The sequence below is a fragment of the Barbus barbus genome, assembly GCF_936440315.1.
Source record: "Barbus barbus genome assembly, chromosome: 38".
NCBI lineage: Eukaryota > Metazoa > Chordata > Actinopteri > Cypriniformes > Cyprinidae > Barbus > Barbus barbus.
The window spans coordinates 24,231,827-24,254,700 of record NC_136716.1 but is presented as its reverse complement, the minus strand read 5'-3'; the positions used below and the strand labels follow the sequence as shown (position 1 = coordinate 24,254,700).

Here is a 22,874-nt window from a genome sequence, read left to right as displayed (position 1 = left end):
ATGGACTAAACTGTTCCAAAGCACAAGTCAAATCAAAAGGTAAAAACTCAGGAGTGGAGGAATACTGTGACTTCAATGGCTGTCTGACCATTGCACAAACCTCACTCCAACAAAACGACAAAATGACACTATACAAAGTGTAAAATTAACCATTAAGAGGGTGCCTCTAAAGGGGACAAGGGCGGGTGATCATTTCCACATTCAAGAATCCCTTAACACACCCAAAAATGAATCTTTTGTCATCATTTACTCACTCTCATGCAGTCCCAAACCCTAAGAAATTGAGCTTTTCTGTCAAATGAAAACAAGTAATTAAAAGGAGCTCCAAAAACAGAGCACCCTTGAAAATATGACAACCTATGAAGATCTCATTTGCTCATATAATGCATGTTGTGGCAGGTTTGATGTTAATGACGCCAAATGCCATTACGTCTCAATCGAATGTCAAAGCAAATGAGATTTTAGAGCCACGGAGTGCTAGATCAGAAGTGAATAATGACTTAAATTTCCAGTTTGACTTCAGAAGATGTGGAATCAAATCTCTCCATGGTATTTTTTGACATTCTGGAGCTTGAAATTGTCCATGCCTGTGCATTTTATCTTCAAAAAATCAGTATAAACAATCTGATATCCTTTAGTGTAGGATGAAAGGAAAGTCTAACAGGTTTGGTTAATGACATGTGAATGAATAAACCATAAGGTAAGTGTTCATTGTTGGGCCAACAATCTCTAAAATTAAAAGATAGGATCCCTGCATACCATAACAGCAATCCTGCCGGGGAATATTGTAAGTATAACTAAGAGGAAAAATCCCCACACATGATTATTGATGATTTGTAGTGATTGAGCTACGGAGCAGCATTGATACGGCAAACTCTACCTGCTTAAACAGTGAAAACTGAAGTTAAATATTGAAATGAGCACATGACATTAGTATTATTGATTTTTAACCTAGCTACAACTCATCTAAGACCTCAGGCTGTGACATACACACACAGGTCTTTATGCTGTAACAATGATTACTCGTTATGTGTTCGTACAGTGCGTTAAATATACCTGCAGCTCAGGTGCATCAACATTAAGCAGCCTTTTCGTTCTCATTTCATGGAACTGCATCTCATTTGTCTACTTTCAGACGACCCTTACATCATAATTTAAATCTTTCTTCTGAACATGTCCATCATTTCAAAAACTAGTTCAATGGTTCATATATATACATAGTTCAACTGTAGTGTTAACTTGCGTATTTAGGTGAAATGTTCAATAGAAACTACTCAAAGCAAGAGAGAACGAGCTAACTCTCTAAACAAACCCAAAATGTGAACGTACATAAGACTGAAAATGCAGCTAGTAAGTTTTTTTTTAGTTGTTCCTTTTTTCTATTTTTCATTCATTTCTGCCTTTTTTTCTTTTGTAATACATTCAACTTGGCACAGTGAGGGATGTGGAGAGCAGGATGTGAGCAGAAACCTACTGTGCAAGAGTGAAGATATAGACGCTAGTTACACACGTGTCCACTGGTGCAAAAAGCCTGTCTTTTTTTTTTAGTTTTCTTTATATTTTTAAAGGGAAGATATAAGCGATAAGAATGGAGGAAAATCTGTACAGCCCAGACAGGGATAGTATTTCATGTTTCATACACATATATACTTATATTCATTTTCATTTGTATAGTATTGAACCCTCCCGTGCTGTGGAATGCCTGTTTAGCTTTTTGGGATGATATCAGCTTCAGCTGGGGCTACTGGGGTTAAATTCAGCATTCAACAGCTGGAAAGAGTGAGAAAAAGAGAGAGACAGAAGGTGAAAAAGGTTTCCCATTTTACCTGCATAATGTGATGAGTATTTTGCAGCATGCACTCACTTATTTTACTGTTTGACTACACCTCCACCACGGATGCCCACTGATTGGTTGTTCTGGAAGAGCCCCGCCCCTGAGCGGTTGACATTGGGGTGGGTGGGAGAGGCGACAGGGGGCTGACCGGGTCTGATTGGCTTGGCTGTGGAAGGAGGAAATATGACTAGTTAGTCAAGCCAAAAAACAACTTTTGATTGTTTACTAAATTGGTCTACTAAATCGATCAATCAAAACAAACTGGACAAATCAATGCTAGTCTGCAGGTTTTGGGCAGTCAGAGTTGGGCTTGGCAGTTTTTCACAGAAATTTGCCTAGTTTATCATGGTCACAGACTCAAATTTTTTAGCTTTAGACTATGATTCCATTTAGGAAATCAAACAGGTTTAATAATTTAACTTTAAAAGTCTGATAATGTGTGATTATTAGTAGTTTCATTTAAGATGCCCAGTTGTTTAATACCTAAACGTTGTTTTAAAAGATGACAACAAACTGAAAAGCTTCAAAACTGGCCATTATTTGTGTTAAAATCAAAGAAATCACGAGATGCACCATGATTAATCATTTATTAAAATCCCTAAAAAAGTGAGTGAGTAACATCTTTGTAGCATTTAAAAACTTTCAGTGTTCCTCTGTTATAGTATAATCTCTTCAGGCCAAGTCGAAATGTCAAAAGAAACGTGCCTTCCGTAAGCACTTGGCTGAATCTAATAACAGCACTTTTTTTAAAAGTGTGTGTGAGAGAGCTAACCGATCTGTGCCGAGTGCCCTCTGCGGGCCATGTTCTTGGCTCTGACGGCCTCTTTGATGCGGTCCACCTCCTGTTGGTAGCGTTTGCGATCACGGGCTGCGTTCTCTTTGGCCTCTTTGAGCGCAGACTCCAGAGCCTTCACGCGCTCCGCCGTCGCCCGCAGGCGCTTCTCCAGCTTGGGCAGCTCACAGCGCAGGTCAGCGTTATCACGCACCAGCTGGACAAAAGGACAAACATGACACAGTGAGTCTGTGTTTTGAGAGTATGCCCAGGGTATCTGATGTTTTGAGTGTGTTTACCTGCTTGTGCACTTTAGTGAGCTGCTCGAGGTTGTTCTCAAGGAATGAGATCTTCTGTTTTTGCGCCGCACTCCCGCCGGTGTCATCTGAGTCCATCTCAGCGCTCTGGAAAAATATATTAATGCATAATTCAAGCATGTCTGAGAGTGGTCGATAAAATCACAACAGAGTTTTATGATGTCTATTAGTTTTGAAGGCAAACTAAAGACTACTAGCCAAAAAGAAAAAAGGAATAAAAGATAAAAAATAAAAAGTAAGGGAATCAATAAAATAATGACAATATTAATAATAATAATTAATAATAGTAATAATGACATTTTGAATGAATTAGTAATTAACTAATAATAACAGTAATAAAAACAAACAAAAAAAGTTAAAATTATTCATAAAATTATTTAAGAATTAATATATAACAATAATAAATAAATAAAAGGTATAAGCTTAAACAGAAATTTAAAAGGTGTATTTTTTTTTTTTTTTTAAAGACAGCTATACACAAGAACTTATAAAACCAATTTAAATGTTTAGCTTTTAATAGTAACCATAGCTTAGGGTTTGTCATTAAAATAAAAAATAAAAATATAAAAATATACACATTGAAACCATTTCATTATCTGAAGTACTTAAGAGAAGAATGTGTACACAATGGCTGTACCTTCTTCACCCGTGTGGCCAGATCCTGAACAAAGAGTTTCCTCAGGTTATGAAGAGTCTGCAGCTCTTTGGCCTGAGGAGAAGAGAGAAATCAGAGCGTGCACACATGCATATGAAGATGCAAGAAACCTCTCTCATGCACTGAACAAAATGACCTACCACTGTCTCCTCCAGGCCTTTGAGATCCTGTCTGGCCTGTTCCCTTCTGTCCTGCATCACCCTGTAAACATATTTTAGCATTAGCATACCAGACCAGTTTTTTTTGCATACACTATTCAAATCTCTGAATGTTCTTTGAGTGTTGTACGTGAGCTCGTGCAGTTTGCGGCCCTTCTCCTGGTCAGTGGTTTTGAGTTTCTCGTGCTCCACCTTCAAGCGCTCTTGCTCCAACATGATCTTCTGGTTCAGACTGCAGACAGAAAACAAAGAGAGGAAAAATGAGCCCATGTGTCCTTGATTCACTGCCTGAATATGTGTATGTATATCTTACTCCTGCAGTTCAGTGATGAGTTTCTCCTTGTTCTCCAGCTCGTCTCTCAGGCTGCTCAGCTGTTTCTGATGAGCTTCTCTGTGGTTCTGAATCTGCTCCTCAACTGCAACCTGTCCAATCACGAATAGAAAAACAACTATGAATTACAAACTCTCTTTTAAAATAAATGAAACCTCTCTCAAAAGCCCCCTTTCTGAATCTTGCAATCTGAATGATGAACTACAGAAAATATAAATGGTACATTTTAAGAGCAAAACTCACTAAAAATGATTAACCAAAAATGTTTATGTTGTTATAAAATGCTTACCTTGACTTCAGTAGCACTTTGTATCTCATTCTCCTTCTCCATGGCATGAACTTTCTCTGCACAAGGGAAAATAAACTTCACAACTTCTTTCACACCCAATGCAGTCTCACCACAAGAGGGCAGTAAAAGTTGGTTGGTCTGGGCCACAGTTTTATATGGGCATTAAAATGCATTTATGAGAGGAAAGAAAAGCATGTGTGTGTATTTGTACCCTGTGCACTGAGTTTGACCAGTTCCTCATTGAGAGAGTCGACGTTCTCCTCTAGCTGTCTCTTCTTCTGTTCGATGTTTTGTAGATACTCTGTCAGGGACTTTATCTTTGCTTCATACTGTAGACAAACACAGAGATAAATCTCAGGATCTTTTTAAAGCTTCCTGTAAATGCCATGCTAGTGTTGTAATGGAGAGCATGTGGTGTTTCCATTTAGCTACAGTCATACATTAATGATCTAATAACCATAAGACTGGTTTTACAAGGCGAAGAGCTGTGTAAATGCTCTTTTATGTTCAGTAAAATATACTAAAACAAGTTAGAAATGATGTAAGAGCGAGTGACAATTTTCATTTTTGGATGAAGTCATCTTGTTCTTCCATTTACCTGAGAGATACGGATTTGACAGGCTGCGAGCTCTTTCTCGTTCTCATCCATCTTCTTGTTGCTCTCGGCTTGAGCGCTTTCCAGCTGTTTGCTGCGCTTCACCAGAGTCTTCACCTCTGATTTCATCTTACTGATGTACAGACGAGCCACTGTGAACTCTTCATCAATGAGACCTCCACCCTCATGCTGCAGAGACAAAACACAGACAGAAAAAGAAAGAAATAATTGAGGTTAGAGAGGAGGGTGAATAGTTAAAGAAAGAGGAAAATATAAAGCAAAGATCAAGTGACAAAATATTAAAGGAAAAAAAAAAAACTTTATATATAATTATTTATTTTTTTTGTGGTGTCAAAATTAGCACGTAAACGCAGGCAATAAATTTTTCCAGTTTAACGCAATATTTAACGCAATTAACAAGGGCGGAGCTAGGGTTGGCCACCCCACTCACAACTGCTGTTTCTGTCACTTTTTCTCTTGACAAGAAGTGCATTTATTCATTCGCAGAACATCTTTACGACCACATCAAACAGGAGACATTTCAGACGCGCACTCCACTTCAGCGGCAGGCGTGAGTCAAACGAGCTGTGCTCGCAGTGCGTGCTCTTCTATTGCACGCACAAAGGTACCGGTGCACGCTGTAGTAGCCTGCATCATTTCATATCAAAGCGCAAAATAAACTATGTGCATGCAATGTCATGGTCAGTTAAGTCATGATGTTACCAAAAAGGTGATTAAAGCTGCCATAATACTGTGCGTGCATGTAATATATTTTATGAGTAACATTTAAGAACATGTCTCTGAAATGGTTTTCAAAACTGTCCTGGAGCATCCTAGCACTGTCTCCCTCATCTAACACACCCGATTCAACTCGTCATCTCATTAATAGAGACTTTATGACCTAAAGTGTCTCAGAAATGGTAAAAAAAAGCAGCAACTCCTAAAGAAATAGCAGCCAAAATAACCTAATAAGCAGCGGATGTGATAGCTATTAATGGCAAAAAATTATTTAAAAATAAAAAGGAAAAAATGACTTTTATAGCTGCAAGTATTCATCTATATTTAATTTAGTATTCAGTGTTTGATCATTTCGATTTCTGTATATTTCTGCTGAAGGGCACAGGTAAATATGACATTTATTATAATGGTTTATGTGAAGATTGTTTCAAGTTCACTTAAATTTGAAGTTATTTTTTTAAAGTCTAATAAATGTTAAAATTGATATCTCTCATTTATACTGTAACGTTGAATGGCTATCGTCAATAGGTAAATATTGGAGGGGGGGCAATTTTATAAAGAAATCAGTATTGGTATCAGTGATACTGGGCCTTCAGTCATAACAAAAAAAGGTGCCATTAAACAAATAAAAAATATATATTCTGTCTTTATGTTGTTTGTACTTTAAATTGAAGATTGAATGTGAAATTGCAATATAAAAGTAGATTTAAAAACTTTAATATTAGATGGGCTTAGTTGCGATTAATATCAGAAAAATGTGTGATTAATTAGTTTAAAATTGTTTTGATTGACAGCACTAATAGATATACAGGTGCATCTCAGAAAATTAGAATATGGTGAAAAAGTTCATTTTTTCTTGTAACTTATTTCAAAAAGTGAAACTATCATATACTTTAGATTCATTACATATAAAACACTTCAAAAGTTTTTTTTTGTTTTAATTTTGATGATTAGACCTTACAGCTCATGAAAGTCAAAAATCTGTATCTAAAAATATTAGAATATTTCTTAAGATCAATCAAAAAAAGGATTTTCAAAGCAGAAAAGTTCAAGTTCTTTAAAGTATGTTGATTTATGCACTCAAGACTTGGTCAGGGCTCCTTTAGCACAAACTCCAGCATCAGTGAGGACTGGCATGGAAGCGATCAGCCTGTGGCTCTGCTCAGGCACTATTGAGCCTTCAGCTCGTCTGTATTGTTGGATCGTCTGTTTCTCATCTTTCTCTTGAAAATATCCCACAGATTCCATATGGGATTCAGGTCAGGCATGTTGGCTGGCCAAACAAGCTCAGTAATATCATGGCCAGCAAACCACTTGGAAGTGGTTTTGGCACTGTGGGCAAGTCCTGCTGGAAAAGGAAAGCAGCATCTCCATAAAGCTTGTCAGCAGATGGAAGCATAAAGTGCTCTAAAATCTCCTGGAGGACGGCTGCATTGACTTTGAACTTGATAAAACACAATGGACCAACACCAGCAGACGTCACGGCACCCCAAATCATCACTGACTTCAGAAACTTCACACTGGACTTCAAGCAGCTTGGATTCCTTGATTTCCAAATGAAAAGCAAAATTTACTTCTATATGAAAAGAGGACTTTGGACCACTGAGCAACAGTCCAGTTCTTTTTCTTCTTAGCCCAGGTAAGACGCTTCTGACAATGTGGCTTGGTAGCCCTTTTCCTGAAGCCGTCTGAGCGTGGTGACTCTTGATGCACTGACTCCAGCTTCAATCCACTCCTTGTGAAGCTCTCACAAGTGTTTGAATCAGCTTTGCTCGACAGTATTCTCAAGCTTGCGGTCATCCCTGTTGCTTGTGCACCTTTTCCTACCCAATTTCTTCCTTCCAGTCAACTTTGCATTTAATATGCTTTGATACAGCACTCTGTAAACAGCCACACCTTTCAGTAATGACCCTCTGTGACTTACCCTCTTTGAGGGTGTCAGTGTTCGTCTTCTGGATCATTGCCAAGTCAGCAGTCTTCCCAATTATTGTGGTTTTAAAGAACAGATACCCAGAATTTATACTGTAGGGATGGTCATTTATTGAAACTCAAATGTAAATATTGTAATATTTTGAGATACCGATTTTTGACTTTCATGAGCTGTAAACTAATAATCAAAATTAAAACAAAAACACTTTTGAAGTGTTTTACTTTACATGCAATGAATCTAAAATATATGAAAGTTTCACTTTTTGAAACAAGTTACAAGAAAAGTTCCACCATATTCATATTCTAATTTTCTGAGATGCACCTATATAATATAATTAATATATTAATATATATATACAAAAAAGCGAAATAGAGGCTAATGCAGTAACTTAGTTTTTTTTGCCTTTTTACCTTAATGTCATTGCTGCCAACGGCGATGCCAATCTCTGCCAGGTCTTTAAGCAGTGATGACATCATCTCAGTGACTCTCTTCTTCTGATGGTTGGTCATTTCCTTCAGTTTCTGCAGCTCAGAGTCGATAGATGCAAGAACGCTCTGCAACAATAGACAGCTCAGATCAGCAACCAATATCTATATCAATATCTATAATAGCAAAAGTAAATTACAACATTTCGGTGAAAGTGAATTAAACAATAGTGAAGAAAATGGTGTAGAGCCCTGCATTTCGGCCCGGGCCCGATGGGCCCCGACTTTATGCCTCTAGAGCCGGGCTTCGGGCCAATTTTCACGTCATAGTTCAGACGGGGCCGGGCCTCGGGCCTGTTTTGGGTTTCTCCTTTTTATATTGTAGACATCCATTGATTAGTGATGAAATTGCCGCGCCAACACAAGACCGTGCCGTGACTGAGAGCAGCTCGATGGTGTTTAGTGTCCTGCAGCAGCAGAAGGTGCGCAAATGACTTCAGCGCAGCTCAATAGTTCTGCGTTCAAATGCACGCAATAGGCTAAAGCTTGCTGCAAAACCCCAGCAAACCATGAATGTGTCTGCGGGAAATAGTAAGGAGATATTTGAATTATTTACTAATAAACTGTTTTCTGAGTCCGTGTCGCAGGGATGAAGTTGCTGATCCTGACTCGCCGTCTCCTCATTAGGAGCGCCTTTAGAGAGAAATGCATCTTTATTGATTATGATTAAGATTATAATAAGAGTTTTTGTTTTCGATTTGTTTATTTCGTTAAGTAATAATTTAAAGCTTTCTATAGAAATATTTATCATGTCTGTGAGGCATGTATTCGCTCAGCTTCGGTTCATTTTTGTGAAGAGCTCCTGTTCAAGACGGCAGAAGCGCATCATGTTTGTTTTCATTGTTTTATAAAAGAACTACATTTTGTTGGTATTGTGAGTGCACACAAATACAAGTAGACCCTTTACAGTTCCGAATGATGTATTACTCTTACCTTTATCAGGAAAAAACTAAATAAATGACGGTGTAGGCTATTTTAATTAGTTTCAACTGAAAACAATCCATGTGTTTGCGCACCAGTGTCCTGCAGAGCGCGCTTTAGCTTCCACTCTCCGCACAAACTTAGATATAGGCTAGCGCACATTATTATTATAGCGCAGGTTTAACGTTTACATTGTTATATGCTTCAACTCTTTTAGTATATCTATAGATTTTATTTTAGGCAAGTCGTGATGATATGAGAAGGCTAAATTTATCAAACATAGGCTATGATCAGCTCATGCCGCTGGCCGCTTGGTCGTTACGTAAAAAAAAAAATAATAATTATAGGCTATTTAACGAACAAAAATGCTCCAAACATTTTTCTAAATTAACTTAATAAAAAAAAAAAAATATATATATATATATATAATAATTTTGCCATTACACACAAAACTGAACTATTTTAATAGCCGAAACAGTAGTATAAACTGTTTTAGGAGGGGGGGGGGGGGGGGGGGCTCGGGCCGGTAACTCTGATAAGCTGTCGGACGTGGGCCGGGCTAGGGCCTGAGCGTCTCGGGCCAGGGCCGGGCTAGGGCCTAAATTTGAGGCCCGTGCAGGGCTCTAAAATGGTGTTTTTAATGACTAGTTTCTCCTCACAGATTTCTGGTTGAGCTCTTCATTCAGGGCTTCAAACTCCTTGGTCTTGTCCTCCACCTCCTGACTCTTCTGATCATAGTTAACTGCAAGCTCCTCCAGGGCCTGCAGCACCTCCTTCACCTCCTCTTTAGACGCATCGTTCTCCATCTGAAGACGGGTGAGCTCCGCCTGCAGGTTGTCATGGTCCCTTCGCGTTAAGGCCAGCAGCTACAACACAAAGATTTTTGTATTGGGTCATTAGTGTCAAATTATTGAGGAGAAAGAAGAGGGGAAAGTGATGGGAACTCAACATAAAAGGAGCATGTGCACTAGGCCAGAACGTTATTTATTATTTATAGCTTTTAATGGCAAAGAGCAAACGCCAACTCCTGAGTTTTTAGTCTCTAGATAATTCACAGCAACCTAGGAGACAGGACACTGTTCTTACTTATGGGAAATAATGTAAATCTGATGTGTGGTGCGTGTTTAGGTCTCACCTCTTCCTGATCCAGCATCTGCTGTTTGAGTTTCTCAGCCAGCTGAGACTGCTGATTTATCTCATCATCCTAAAAGCAGACAGCAGAGAGTGAGAGAAACATAGAATTAATGTAATTAATGAGTCTTGAAATACATCTTTATTTTACAACAGAACTTATTGTTCTGTTATTACCAATTATGCACTTCAACAGCTAAAAGCCTGGGGTCAGTTTCCAATACCCACCAAGGCTGCATCCATTTGATAAAAACTACAGTAATATTAATAGATATAATAAGATATATCATCAAAATATACAATTTCCTGCTTTCTATTTGAAGAGATCTTAAAATTTAATATATTCCATTAAATGCCAAGCTGAATTTTCAGCATCATTACTCCAGTCTTCAGTGTCACATGGTCCTTGAGGAATAATTAGAATATGCTCATTTGCTTTCTGATTATTATTAATGTCGAAAACAGATGTGCTGCTTAATATTTTTGTGGAAACTGTGATATATTTTTTCGCCAGGATTCTTTGATGAATAGAAAGATCAAAAGGACAGCATTTAATAGAAATAGAAAACTTTTATAACATTATAAGTGTATTTACTGTCACATTTGATCAATTTAAAACATCCTTGGTGAATAAAAAGTGCTAATTAAAACTAAAAATCTAAAATTAAAATACTATATACTGTACATTTCTATGTAATAATTTCACTGGAGCAAACAATATGGGGGGGGGCGCTAAAATAACACTCATTTCAGACAAGATACTATTGGTCTTGAAGATACTAACTTTAGTTAATCAACTGCATAAGAACACAATTATTGACTGATGCGAAAAATCTCAAAAATGGCCATTAATGCCAAAAGCAAATGTCCAAAAGCTTCGTTCATTTAAGATCAGCAGTTCATCTCACCTTGTCATCAAGCTGTTTGTAGAGTTTGCCCAATTCAGCCTCACACTTCTCACGCTCAGCGTCAGTGAATTTAAGGCCGGGCACGCTGGGAGACGAGGTGAATTTATCATTATTCATCACATTATCCAGGGCTAGAACATCAGCGTTTGCCTTCTCCTTATCGTACTGCTCCTCAGTGGGAACGCTCTCACCTAAAAACACACAAAACAACAATACAGTTCCGTGCAATTATCATTGAATACAGCTGAATGAGTATAACGCATGTGTGTCATTACAGTACCGTTCCTCCAGCGGTTGAGTTCGTTCTCCAGCCAGGTGATGGTGTTCTTTAGCGTCTTGTTCTTCTCTTTCTCCTTCTCGTATTTCTTCTTCCACTGCTCGGCTGTCAGCTCCACGTTCACAGAGACTGTGTTCTTGATGGTCTTTGCTCTGAAAACAGTAAAGAAAACAAAAATTACTTGGTGCTCAAAATAAACGTTTCGTTAAAACTCTCAGTGTGTGTATATCTCATCACCTCTGTCCGAACATGAGCGTAGTTTTGGTCTCGGCCTCATTGAAGGAGGATGGAGAGCAGCAGATCACTATAGTGGTCCTGCAGTTTCCACCCAGAGAGTCCTGCAAGATCCTCGTCATCTTACTGTCTCTGTAGGGAATGTATGTCTGGCGGGGGAAATAAATATTCATTCATTACCCTTCCATCCATGAAAAATCAAACACTTTCTGCTGAATTCCAAAAAAAGGCCCAATATGATCAAATTTGGTGATAAAAATCAATAAATAAATAAAAAAAATGTATGTGTACATTCTATGTACAGTTTTTTTTTTCTATAAAATTATTTTTAATTTATAAACATGTATCAGCTTTAATGCACTTATCAGAATAAAAAAAATATTTAACACTCTATTTAATGTCAATGTCAACTTTTCATATACAAGTTTATAAATAAGATCTTTTTAAGCTGAAATTTTCTGTTGCTGTTTGAATGCGTTAAAACACCCACAGATGCAGCAGAAAAATCTGGGTAATATTTGCATTCTCTTCCATAATTCTAACCTTGAAATCAGGATAAGGCATAAAATATTATCTCCAGAATCAGTAATACATGTAAAAATCAGCTAAAAACTGAACAAACAGTTGTAATTTGGCTCAAAATTATGTATTTGTGGCAGTTTATCTGGTGATTAAGGGATACTACGAGACTTCTTCACCTTACAGTTGGTTGTGAAAAGCACATAACATTTTGTAAGAAAGTGACATGTTCGAGAAAAACAGACTCTATTATTGGAATCAGCACCTCAAAATTAGTAAGAAACAAGCACTGGATTTCATTCAGCAAATATGATGCAGGGCGGTGAATTGTACAACTCGGGTGCATCACACTTACCGTTCCTTCAGCCAGAGCGGAGATGACGTTGCCCAGAGAGGAGAGAGATTTGTTAATGTTTTTGGCTTCATCCAACACCGAACCCTCTGCTCCGGTTTTACTGACCTGCATTCAAAACATCAAATCAGAGCCAGTGCTGCCACAAATGAAGCTAACATGAATAAGGAACTAATCAAATCACAAATACTATTATGGGTCCTGAAGTGAAACCAGCTGAGAATAACTAATGTCTGTGAATGGGTTTAAAATAGAAGCAGAACATGTGAAGGCTGGAAAAAGGAAGTGAAAAAACAGAAGCAGAAATATTACCTTCTCGCTTCCTGCTAAATCCACCAGGTAGAGTTTCCCGCTCAGTTTCTGCTCTGTCTGTGTGTTCTCTTGCTTGACGTTTATCAGGAAGATACTGTGACTCCTGGAGCTGTGCTCGTTCATGTCTGACACACACCACAGAGAAAATACGAGTTTTCATTTCCACACAACTTTAACAACATGCACACAACAAGACACTCTTTTGATTGTATAAACATCTCAAAAGAAGTCATAAGAAAGAAGGCCTTGAAACTACTCTCACAAATATAACTCCGAGAGCAACAGGTGTGGAAAAGTTCAGCCTGCTAAAAACAGCTATGCAGTGTGTCTGACTGATTTGCATGGGCTTACTTGTGACAGCCACATGTCTGTTGGATTTGCCTTCATCAATGGTGTCCATCACTTCATCCGGGCTACACACAAACCGTTCAGTACAACCCTGCAGATGGAGAAAGAGATAGATAGGGAAAACCTGTGAACCACTCCTTCACTAATACATGCACAGTTAATTACTAAAACACAGCCTCACCTTTACGTAAGGAACTCTGTTCTTGTCTTCATGTACAGACAGGTTGGTCTTAGATACTGGAAGAAAAATTCTGATTTTAATACGACAGAAGACTACACTAAAATTACACAATCTCTAATATAAAAAAAACAATGCAAAAAGAATCTGCATCACATTTAGTCATACATACCATCCAGCAAATCCCTGATCTTGTCCAGGTAAATCTCAAAATAGGAGACCTGCCAATGCAAAAGAGCTCTAAGTTTTATGACCAGCAGTCTTAAATTATTACACTATTGTTCGAAAGTTTGGGCTCAGTAAAGAACGTTTCAATATTTTTAATAAAAAAGCCTTACCAAGGCTGCATTTATTTTATTATTGTGAAATATTACTCATATAATACACACACACACATCTCCAAGCTTCCTACTTTTGTCCTTTAAATTTCTAAGTCTGAAAATGTCAGTGGGAACCCAGTGAATAATTAGCCCTGATTTGTTGTGCATTTCAAACCTTGATATGGAATTCCAGGTTTTCATCCATGGAGTAAATGTAGTTGAATATATCCTGGACGATTCGAGGAATAATGCCCATGCCATCTGGATCGTGCAGGTTCCCCTAAACAATCACATATCAAACATTCATTCGTTGTGGTGATGTGTGATGATTTACAGTACAGTAAATATGATTGGCAAAAACCATGAGAAGAAAACAGAATCAGTAAAATAGCTAATCGTTGAAAATCATACTGCCTGTTGCAAAAAACAATTCTTTATGGAATTTGTTTAATTCTAGATAAATTCTTACCTCCATGGTGTGTGTTTTTCCAGAGGAGGTTTGTCCATAAGCAAATATTGTACCGTTATAACCCTCAAGCACATCTGCAGGGCACAAACACAACAAAACATACCATTTAAATAAATGTATTTATTTATGATTCAATGTCATGTCAGAAGCAGTGGCTATATGCATGGCAAAAACAATTCAACTGCCTCACTCAATCAATTCAAACATCCTTTTAATAGAATCTTCACAATAATTTAACAATTTTGTCTTTAAACGTCAACATAAAAATAATTAATAAATAAATACAAACTAAAATGACAATAACAACAATAATAGCAATTACCCTTTGAATAAATGCCTCTAAGAAATACGGTATTTGGTGATGCTTAATTAATATCAATGACTTATTGTAAATTAATTATTAATTATCAAATTTTAATGGCAACATTAGAGGAGGTTTTTCAATTATAACCATTTCCTGAATCATGTGATCTGGTTGCCATGCCTCCTGGAGGACTCCTTTCTCACCTTTAACAATCTTCTGAGCACAAGCATTGTAAACCTGCTCCTGAGAAGTGTTAGACTGAAACACCCGATCAAACATATACGGCTTTCCCTGAAGAGAGAGAGAGAGACGGAGAATGAATGATATATACTGTATATTTGTTTCTCTTCATGGCTCTAACCTTTAACACAAACAGCAGACTTAGTAAATCAGGCATGAAACGCAGCTGTTATAACACAATAAGCACATTTTATGAGAGGTCTTGCTCCAGGCATGAGCTCACTCTGTACAGCTATAAACAGATTTAAGAGTGAACTGGGGCTGGACGATATGGCAAAAATTCAAATCTCGATTTTTTTCAGAACATTTGGCCGATACTCTATTTTTTTTACCATTTTTAACTAGTCAACTTGAAAATGTAACTACAACATGATTCAAGTAACTTTTTCTTTATTAACCCTCTAGTTAAAGAAAATTATATTCCAAGTGCAGCACACATGAAGTCAAATGATGTTAAACAAATCACAAAAGATGCATGAGCTAAAACCACATCTTGCACAAACTTGTCTTATATGCATATTGTATGTTCAGAAATAGAGGAAAATGCTTAAAAAATAATAATAAATCTCAAGGTAATTCAAATTCAAAATGACTGAAGGTATAACACCAGTAGACTATAAATGTTCTGTAAATACAACGAACAGCAGCTTTCAGCCTGTCACCATGATGCAAACGTAAAATATCAGAGATACAGTAGTAGTTCTTTTTCAGTTGCACTCCTTTTCCATTGTTTTTTCTATGTAAACATGGACGTGTTTGACTGTTGCGCTCGTGTCTCTTGCATGAAATGGCATTTTAAAAACGTGGCGCTCAAGTTAAAAGAAGTTCACTCCCATCTTCTTGCATGTTTTTCCTATTCCACTGCCGCACGTCGCATCTTTGTCAACACAAAAGCGCATTGTGTGATATGAGCGCGTCACACGTGAGCGGTTAATCGTGTGCGCTGACAAACGGTTGCATCGTTCTTTTCTCTTTACTGTCATCATTGGCATATTGTCAAAGTGTCTAATTCTTCAAACGTTTGGTAATATTTCTATCCAAAATTGTGATTCCTCGATTTCTAAAAAACTAAATTGTGGCAAAACATTAAATTGGAATTAATCAATAAAATAGGAAAAATCCTGTTTCTCTAAAGGTATTTTAAAATGTCTTGAATAAGCAGGATGAACATGTACATGAGATGTAAGAATGTGATGTGAGCACTGGCAGTGATTACAGAAGAAAGCCTGTCACAGGAGCAGTAAAGTAATCCCTTTACATCCAGGTAAACATCCCATTCATTCACACAAGACGATCACTAACCTCCTTACAACTAATTGACACCCATCAGAAGACAATACATCATCACAATCCTGTCAAATATACAGCTGAGACCCCTCACAAGACACATCAGATCTCCTCCAAGAGATCTGAGCCTCATTGGGAAATAAAAAATAAACAGGGTTATTTGATACCCAAGAGCTTGAAAGAAGAGCCATACAGATTATGACATAACAAAAACTGTCTTTTTTTTTCTTTTTTGAGCTCCATGAGATCTCGGTCTCATTGAATGTGTGATAAAAATACTGCAAGAAAAAGACAAGAAAGGAAAACAAAACAAAGAGAAGTGAACAAATTGTAGCCTGACTCATAAGAACTGATTCTTTTAAAGAATCACCTCTTAAAAACACTTTAAATCAGTCTGACCAATTCTTCCCCGAATGAACTTTAAAGGTTACAGTAGCAAGTTTCTGCATGAATCTGCTCATTAGCAGGGATGATCCTAATTGGCTGATTTTGGTTGATGTGACCTCTCCACTCCATACTGACTTCTTATCAACCGTCAAAATGGAAAATTTCCTCACCATGCCAATATAACACAGGACTAGTGTTGTCAAAAATATCGATATTTCGATAAATATCGATACTGAAATATCTGAACGGTAGCAATATTAATTTCCCGAAGTATCAATACACCGATACTAGCCGAGCTGTCACTTTCATTTCTCTCCAAAGGCGCGTGGACAAGCACCACACATGACCGCACTCGTCTCCTTCGCTCTGGTTAAATAGCAAAAGTGAAGTGAATAGAAAGATGACTGCTCTGGTTGTTAAAGAACACAGCAGGAGCGCTATCTGTAGGGATCTATGATCTCCGCGATGCAGAGAACGCGCACGGAATCCAGTCATAAACACGGAATTTACAGTTTAATGCGGAATGTCACGGAATTTGTCAAAGTTTGGATGAATTAATCAAAAGTAGGTCATTACACTTAAATCAAATCGCGATATGGACTAGTATCTGTAAATATTAAGCTGCAAAAGTGGATTTAAATATGAATCCTGCATGTTCTGCGCGTCTCTGTGTGAATGTGCTGCACGTGCGGTTGTGTTTACTAATGTGGCGCTCGCGGTGATTTCAGCGTCTGCCGTCTCAATGAGGACATAAATACATCAACAATATCTCCAGAACTGACCTGAAAGGCACTTTACGAGCATTTTACCATTTACTTTGAGTAAAACTAGCGTCATATCATACACACACAGAACTTTAGAAGTATTCACGGCAACCCGTCAAAATAAAAGTTCAGTTTAACAGCCTATTAAAGACCGTGTGCCAGAAATAGGCTATATTACTATTATTTAGTAGAATGTACATAATACTACTACTAACTACTACTGTTAATTTTTTTTAAAGAAATAATCACAAAATATTTAAATTTTAATAGTAAATCCCCTTCATTTGCCAAAAAATTTAAATGTTTAATTTTCATTAATTCAAATATAAATGAATTAAAATTGTTTTATGCCTTCATCTGATATCCAGTAAAATTGAAATACACAGCACAGAATTTCTGAGGGGGAAAACACATTTCATAAGGCTACTGTAAGAATAAATAAAAATAGTTTGTATGCATTCAAATAATAGACATGCTAAAACACAGAATTTGGTAACAATAAAACATAAGGTGAGAAAAAAATAAAACATTTCATACGGCCCTAAACGTGCCATTTTTGTTACACTTTTAATAAATTAAATGTTAAATTGTATAATTTTCATGATTTTAATGAATTAGACATGCTTTTAGATTAATAGCATTTAATTTGACCATTTAAAAAAAAAAGAGTCCAGAAAAATTCAAACGGAAAAAAACGGAATCCAGAAAAATTAAAATGGAAAGAAATGAATGTAGAAAAAAATAAAACTGAATTTGGGGAAAAATAAAACGGATTCCATAGGGCCCTATATCTGGAAATATTTTGGTTATGAAGCAAATGAGGATATCAACAAATAGAACTTTGGATTTTAATTAGTACATGTATTAGTAAACGTTAGTTTCAATTAACATTTAACTAAGATTAATAAATAAATCAACAAATGCAGTACCTCAAGACATTTTTTTGTTCATGTAAAATATACCGCATGTTCTCGACTTACATTTATCTTTAAATTAAAAAAAAATTACCCCCTTAATATTGTGGCAGTTTTTTTCTCCGTGGTATCGAGTATCGATATTTTTCAAGGTATCGTATCGAAGTTAGAAATTCCAGTATCGTGACAACACTACACAGGACTAGATTAGAAAGTTGAGGAAACAGCTGTGAATGTAAAACAGCTAAGCAGATAAGTCTACCTGACCAACCTCTAACACAACAATACACCACAACACAAGCCTACATCGAAAACTCATTTTAAGGCTTATATTGGTGTTCTATGGCCAAAGCTAAAATCAAGTTATCTTGGATCTGTATCTGCACATATCCACATAATCTCAGCAAATGACAAACACACATAATGACAATAATGAGCAGTAATTTACACAATCTGTAAAAACAATGTGCATTATGTACTGACAATCTTTTATTATTATGTATTTATTTCATACCATTATTAACATAATAATATAATAGGTGCATTTATTCACTTATGCCAATAATCTTAGCCAAATACCTGACAATGAATTGCAGATAAGTGTTGTTATAGCATTATTCATATTACAGTAGTTATTAATATTCAGAATCATTTTATTTATATTTTCAGTTTATTTTGTTTTAGTCATTTTTTATAGACAATTATTATAGTCATTTAGCACTTAAACCTTTATATTTATACAAAACTAATATTTATTTCAGCTTTGTTTTAATTAAAACTAATTTTAACCATTTTAGTTTTATAAATAGTTATTTATTATTATTATTATTATATATTTTACTGTTCCTGATATACCAACATCATCTACCCAGCACTTTTAAGGGTACAGAAACTTTTGGTACATTTCTTTCTTTGTAAAAATGGTACAATGGTACATTTTCTCCATCTCCATCATTATTACTAATATATAAAATTGTCTGTCATAATCAAAGACGATTTAAAATATTAATAACGCACAACATCACAGCTTTGGAATTTCAAATGACTTCTTTTAAGGTCTTCAGAGTCAATCACAAGACTGCATGAAGAGTGTTTTTGTGTAGCTGAATGTCCCGAGGCTGTAGAAGATTTTTATTAGTCAAAATATGAATTAATCAAGTATAATGTATATTTAACCACTTATGTATTAAGCTATTTTTCCATTATAATCATATGTCTGTGTGTCTGAGGCCTGAATGGATGAAATGAGTTGACCCTCGAGATCGGAAACATATGTAGAAATACAAAGGGGGCCTCTTTCCATACTATAAACACGGCTCACGTCTAGGAGCCGCTTCTCTCTAGAGAAAGAACAGAAGGAATTTAGCCACAAAAGGTAAAAGCGCATATGTTTGAAATGCACTGAACACACCTTGAGGAAAAACTATTTAAAGAGAAGACGGAGAACATTCTGGAGATCTTTTCTGCAGAAAACTTCTCGGCTTTATTCTCTTTTAATAAAGTCTATTTTCTGGCATCAAAACCCCAAGACTTACAGCATATTCCCTTATGAACTAATAGCGAAATGAGACAGATATCAACACAATAAGACATGCATAATCCCAATGCTGATCCTTGTGTGCGCCGCTGGACAGACAGGCTTGCTTTCCTTTGTTACAGCAAGATTTACGGCCCAATTTATGACCTTATCCACCTTCTGAAAGCCATTATACCAACACAGCACGCTCCATTACACCAGACCGGGATAGTTGCTCTGGCGCTTGATGCTGACTTGCTCAAAACAGCTGGAAGACAAAACTCATTTGGCCAACTCTCAAATACACAAACACAAAACACGCCAGTACACTAGAAAACAAAAGGGTGAGTGTTGGGCAGACAATATGGTGTCACTGCAGAAATGAAGGCCAACATTTAACACAGCAAGACAGAAAAAACACAAAATTGCTCCGCCTAATACTCTGTAGCTGTACACTACATAGACTACATGAGGGAACTTCAGAACGTGACTCAACACCTCATAAGACTATATTCCACTCTAACAGATATACTGCATTTTGAGTTCAAACAAGTACTTTAAATATATGCAAAAAGCCAGAATGGGGATACTTTACTGCCATTCAATAACTACAATTTCTAGCATGTAAAGCCATTTTCATAATGTAAATAAATTAGTAATGATGCACTGACTAAAAATATGAGGGATGTGCAAAATTTCAAACCATAAGGAGAAGCCGATGTTACACCAAACCAATGATGTCAGCATTTTAATGAGATTTTTTTTCTCTCTGAAAAGATACAAATCCAAAACAAAACATGAAAATGACTTCAGAAGAGGTGCATTCAAGCCATTAATAATTAGTAATATCTGGCCAACATCATTTACTCTTAAAACCACACCTTCACAAACAACATATTTTAATAAACTAATATGTGGGAACATTTGGATTATATATAGCCTAGTGTCTAACGCCTACAGGCCATAAACAAATAAACAAAATGATTGAAAGTGGGTTGATTTCATTTCATGCTGTAAAGATACACATGTATTTCTTTCTTCCAAATAGAAGCTAAAACAGTAAAGCCTTAATAAATGACTAAAAATGGTCCATTCATGTTATTAAAGTAGGCCAAATTATAACAGACTGACATCAGTGACTGCTACATTCACTTCATTTATTCATTTTTAACTCATATGAACGTTGATTTCAGTATGAAATGTGAAATACGTATATATTTAGTTAGCTTCTGTTCATTTTCTAACGTTAAATGAAAACAAACCGATTAATATTAGCACAGGAGCTAGCGGATACTTATCAACCGTTTAACATCATTTCGAAGTGCAATAAAAAACTAAATTACACCAAAAACGCTTAGGTTCTACTGTTTATTTAAGTTCAAAATCAAACATTTTGACATTGTACTGCATTAACGTTAAGTTACGTTACATCTGAGGACTGTTAGCCACCGAGCTAACGATGATTTAAAACTCCTCACCGGTTGTGTTACTGAATTAAGGCCTCACGCACAACATTTCCAACACAAAATAATTCTGAAATACGAATTACGTTTCCACATAAATAGTTGTTAATGATGATATTTTCTGTCAGGATAGGTCTGCAGGTGGTTAGCGGATGCTAATAGAAACGGACGGGGGAAATTTCTATGATATCGTGTTATAAACTCACCCCGATGACCACATTATCCTCTCCTTGAAATTTGGGGATATATTTGTCTCCCCTCGTCACCTCCGAACCGTTTAAAGGCCGAAAACGGCACATGACTTTGATGGTGCACTCGGCCGGGTCCGCCATCTTCAGCTGTGAGGAAGAGGAGGAGGAGGAGGAGGAGAATGAGGAGCGTCCTCAGCTCGGTGCGTTTGGTCTGTTTAGGTGGAAGTGGGTTTTGACAGAATGGGTTTTGGATGGAGGCAGTTCCTGTCACACCCCCTAACAACACACACACACACACACACACACACAAATACTGAAACAAGCAGGGGCTAGTTGTCACAAACGCTATTTTTTAGTAATTCAGCCCTTAAGAAGAATAAAAATGCAACAACCTGGATTTACATAAAAAAAGTACTTTAAAGTTTGAGCAAAATTCACTAGAAAAAGAAAAACATTCTAAAATCACTGCATCTCTTGTGACAACTTGCCCCATAATGAATCAAATGCACTCTTATCAAGTCTCAAATTCTACAACAGAGCTCCTTGTTTCTGTTTTTGACACTGTAAAGTGTTTTATACTGCATACTATTCCAGTAACCATCAAAATGGGCACACACACACACACACCACTATTCTTTGCAGACGCAGCATTGATTCTGGATGATTCAGGAATCCGTTGGATCCTGATGGATGTGTGATGTCAGAGATGCTTTTGCAGAGCTGGAGGCTGAAATCTGGTGGATATTGGATGGTTAAATTTAAACATCTTGTATCAGCTCTGATTCACTCACTTTGATTAAGCATAGGCTTGTTGATTTATTAGTATATGGTGGCTGATGAAGGAATATTCCAGATTCAGAACATAAGGTTAAGTTCTATTACCACATGAATGAAAATAAGAGGGAGTATTATATGCTGACTTCCTGCCAACCATAACGTCATGCCCACAGATGTCGTTGGTGGAAATTACTCATCACAAGTGCTGCATGGACACATATACCCGGCCGGGTGTGGCAGGAGGACACATGCATGGAAATATTTCAAATCCCTATACGAGTAGCAATAGTAGCCATGCTTGCATTAGCAAATACTGATAATAATTACAGCGTTTTCTGAGCGGTTGCTGCTTGTGCACAATTAGTTCTGAGATATATACATTTTTGTGGTTGAAAATATGTTTCTCAGTTGCACTACTGTATTGTCACAGATGTCCCGACCAGCTGCTACTTTGAAAAAGTACATTTCATTAGTGCTGAGATTTGGGAGTTATTAGCTTACAGAAGGCAGAGGTACATCAATGAAACACCGTGACAAATTAAGTTAACATGAAAGAAACACAACCCATTTTATTTCTGTAACATGATGATTTTTAAGTAAAATAGAATATTTTTTGGTAGAAATTGATATTTTTATTCAGCTAGGATTCATTAAACTGGTCAAAAATGAAGATATTTATTGTATAGAGTTTTTTTTTTTTAAATAAATAAATGCTGTTCTTTTGAACTTTCTACAAAAATGTTTAGAAAAATATTAATCAGCAAAACTGTTTCCAACATTGATAACATTGTTGAGCGGCAAAACAGCATATTAATGATTTCTGAAGGATAATGTGACACTAAAGACTGGAGTAATGATGCTGAACATTCAGCTTTGATCACTGGAATAAATAACATTTTTATATTAAAATAGAAAACAATTATTTTAAATTATAATATTTCACAATATTCCTGTTTTT

General features: G+C 36.6%; 1 protein-coding gene across 3 annotated transcripts in view; it reads right to left on the bottom strand.

Annotated features, from left to right (window-relative positions):
• LOC306857468 (kinesin-1 heavy chain-like) overlaps window positions 1-21,423 on the bottom strand; it is a 22,527-nt gene extending 1,104 nt beyond the window's left edge. Inside the window, exons 1-27 of one of the 3 annotated variants that reach the window (XM_079397428.1) lie at window positions 21,155-21,305; window positions 20,189-20,254; window positions 14,581-14,668; window positions 14,074-14,147; window positions 13,780-13,884; window positions 13,457-13,505; window positions 13,288-13,343; window positions 13,110-13,197; window positions 12,759-12,883; window positions 12,450-12,554; window positions 11,579-11,724; window positions 11,345-11,493; window positions 11,065-11,255; window positions 10,161-10,229; window positions 9,685-9,891; window positions 8,030-8,173; window positions 4,955-5,140; window positions 4,568-4,685; window positions 4,357-4,412; window positions 4,050-4,159; window positions 3,867-3,968; window positions 3,719-3,779; window positions 3,561-3,632; window positions 2,906-3,010; window positions 2,607-2,823; window positions 1,865-2,000; window positions 1-1,770 (exon numbers count right to left, since the gene is read on the bottom strand). The exon at window positions 1-1,770 is cut by the window's left edge and continues 1,104 nt beyond it. In XM_079397428.1, the coding sequence (XP_079253554.1) occupies window positions 1,870-2,000; window positions 2,607-2,823; window positions 2,906-3,010; window positions 3,561-3,632; window positions 3,719-3,779; window positions 3,867-3,968; window positions 4,050-4,159; window positions 4,357-4,412; window positions 4,568-4,685; window positions 4,955-5,140; window positions 8,030-8,173; window positions 9,685-9,891; window positions 10,161-10,229; window positions 11,065-11,255; window positions 11,345-11,493; window positions 11,579-11,724; window positions 12,450-12,554; window positions 12,759-12,883; window positions 13,110-13,197; window positions 13,288-13,343; window positions 13,457-13,505; window positions 13,780-13,884; window positions 14,074-14,147; window positions 14,581-14,668; window positions 20,189-20,191 (2,757 nt within the window). In that variant the 5' untranslated portion in view covers window positions 20,192-20,254; window positions 21,155-21,305 and the 3' untranslated portion in view covers window positions 1-1,770; window positions 1,865-1,869. Of the gene's footprint in view, window positions 1,771-1,864; window positions 2,001-2,606; window positions 2,824-2,905; window positions 3,011-3,560; window positions 3,633-3,718; window positions 3,969-4,049; window positions 4,160-4,356; window positions 4,413-4,567; window positions 4,686-4,954; window positions 5,141-8,029; window positions 8,174-9,684; window positions 9,892-10,160; window positions 10,230-11,064; window positions 11,256-11,344; window positions 11,494-11,578; window positions 11,725-12,449; window positions 12,555-12,758; window positions 12,884-13,109; window positions 13,198-13,287; window positions 13,344-13,456; window positions 13,506-13,779; window positions 13,885-14,073; window positions 14,148-14,580; window positions 14,669-20,188; window positions 20,255-21,154 lie in introns of all 3 variants that reach the window. The other 2 variants (XM_079397427.1, XM_079397426.1) reach the window with 2 other exon arrangements.
• Between the last annotated feature and the right edge of the window lie 1,451 nt (window positions 21,424-22,874).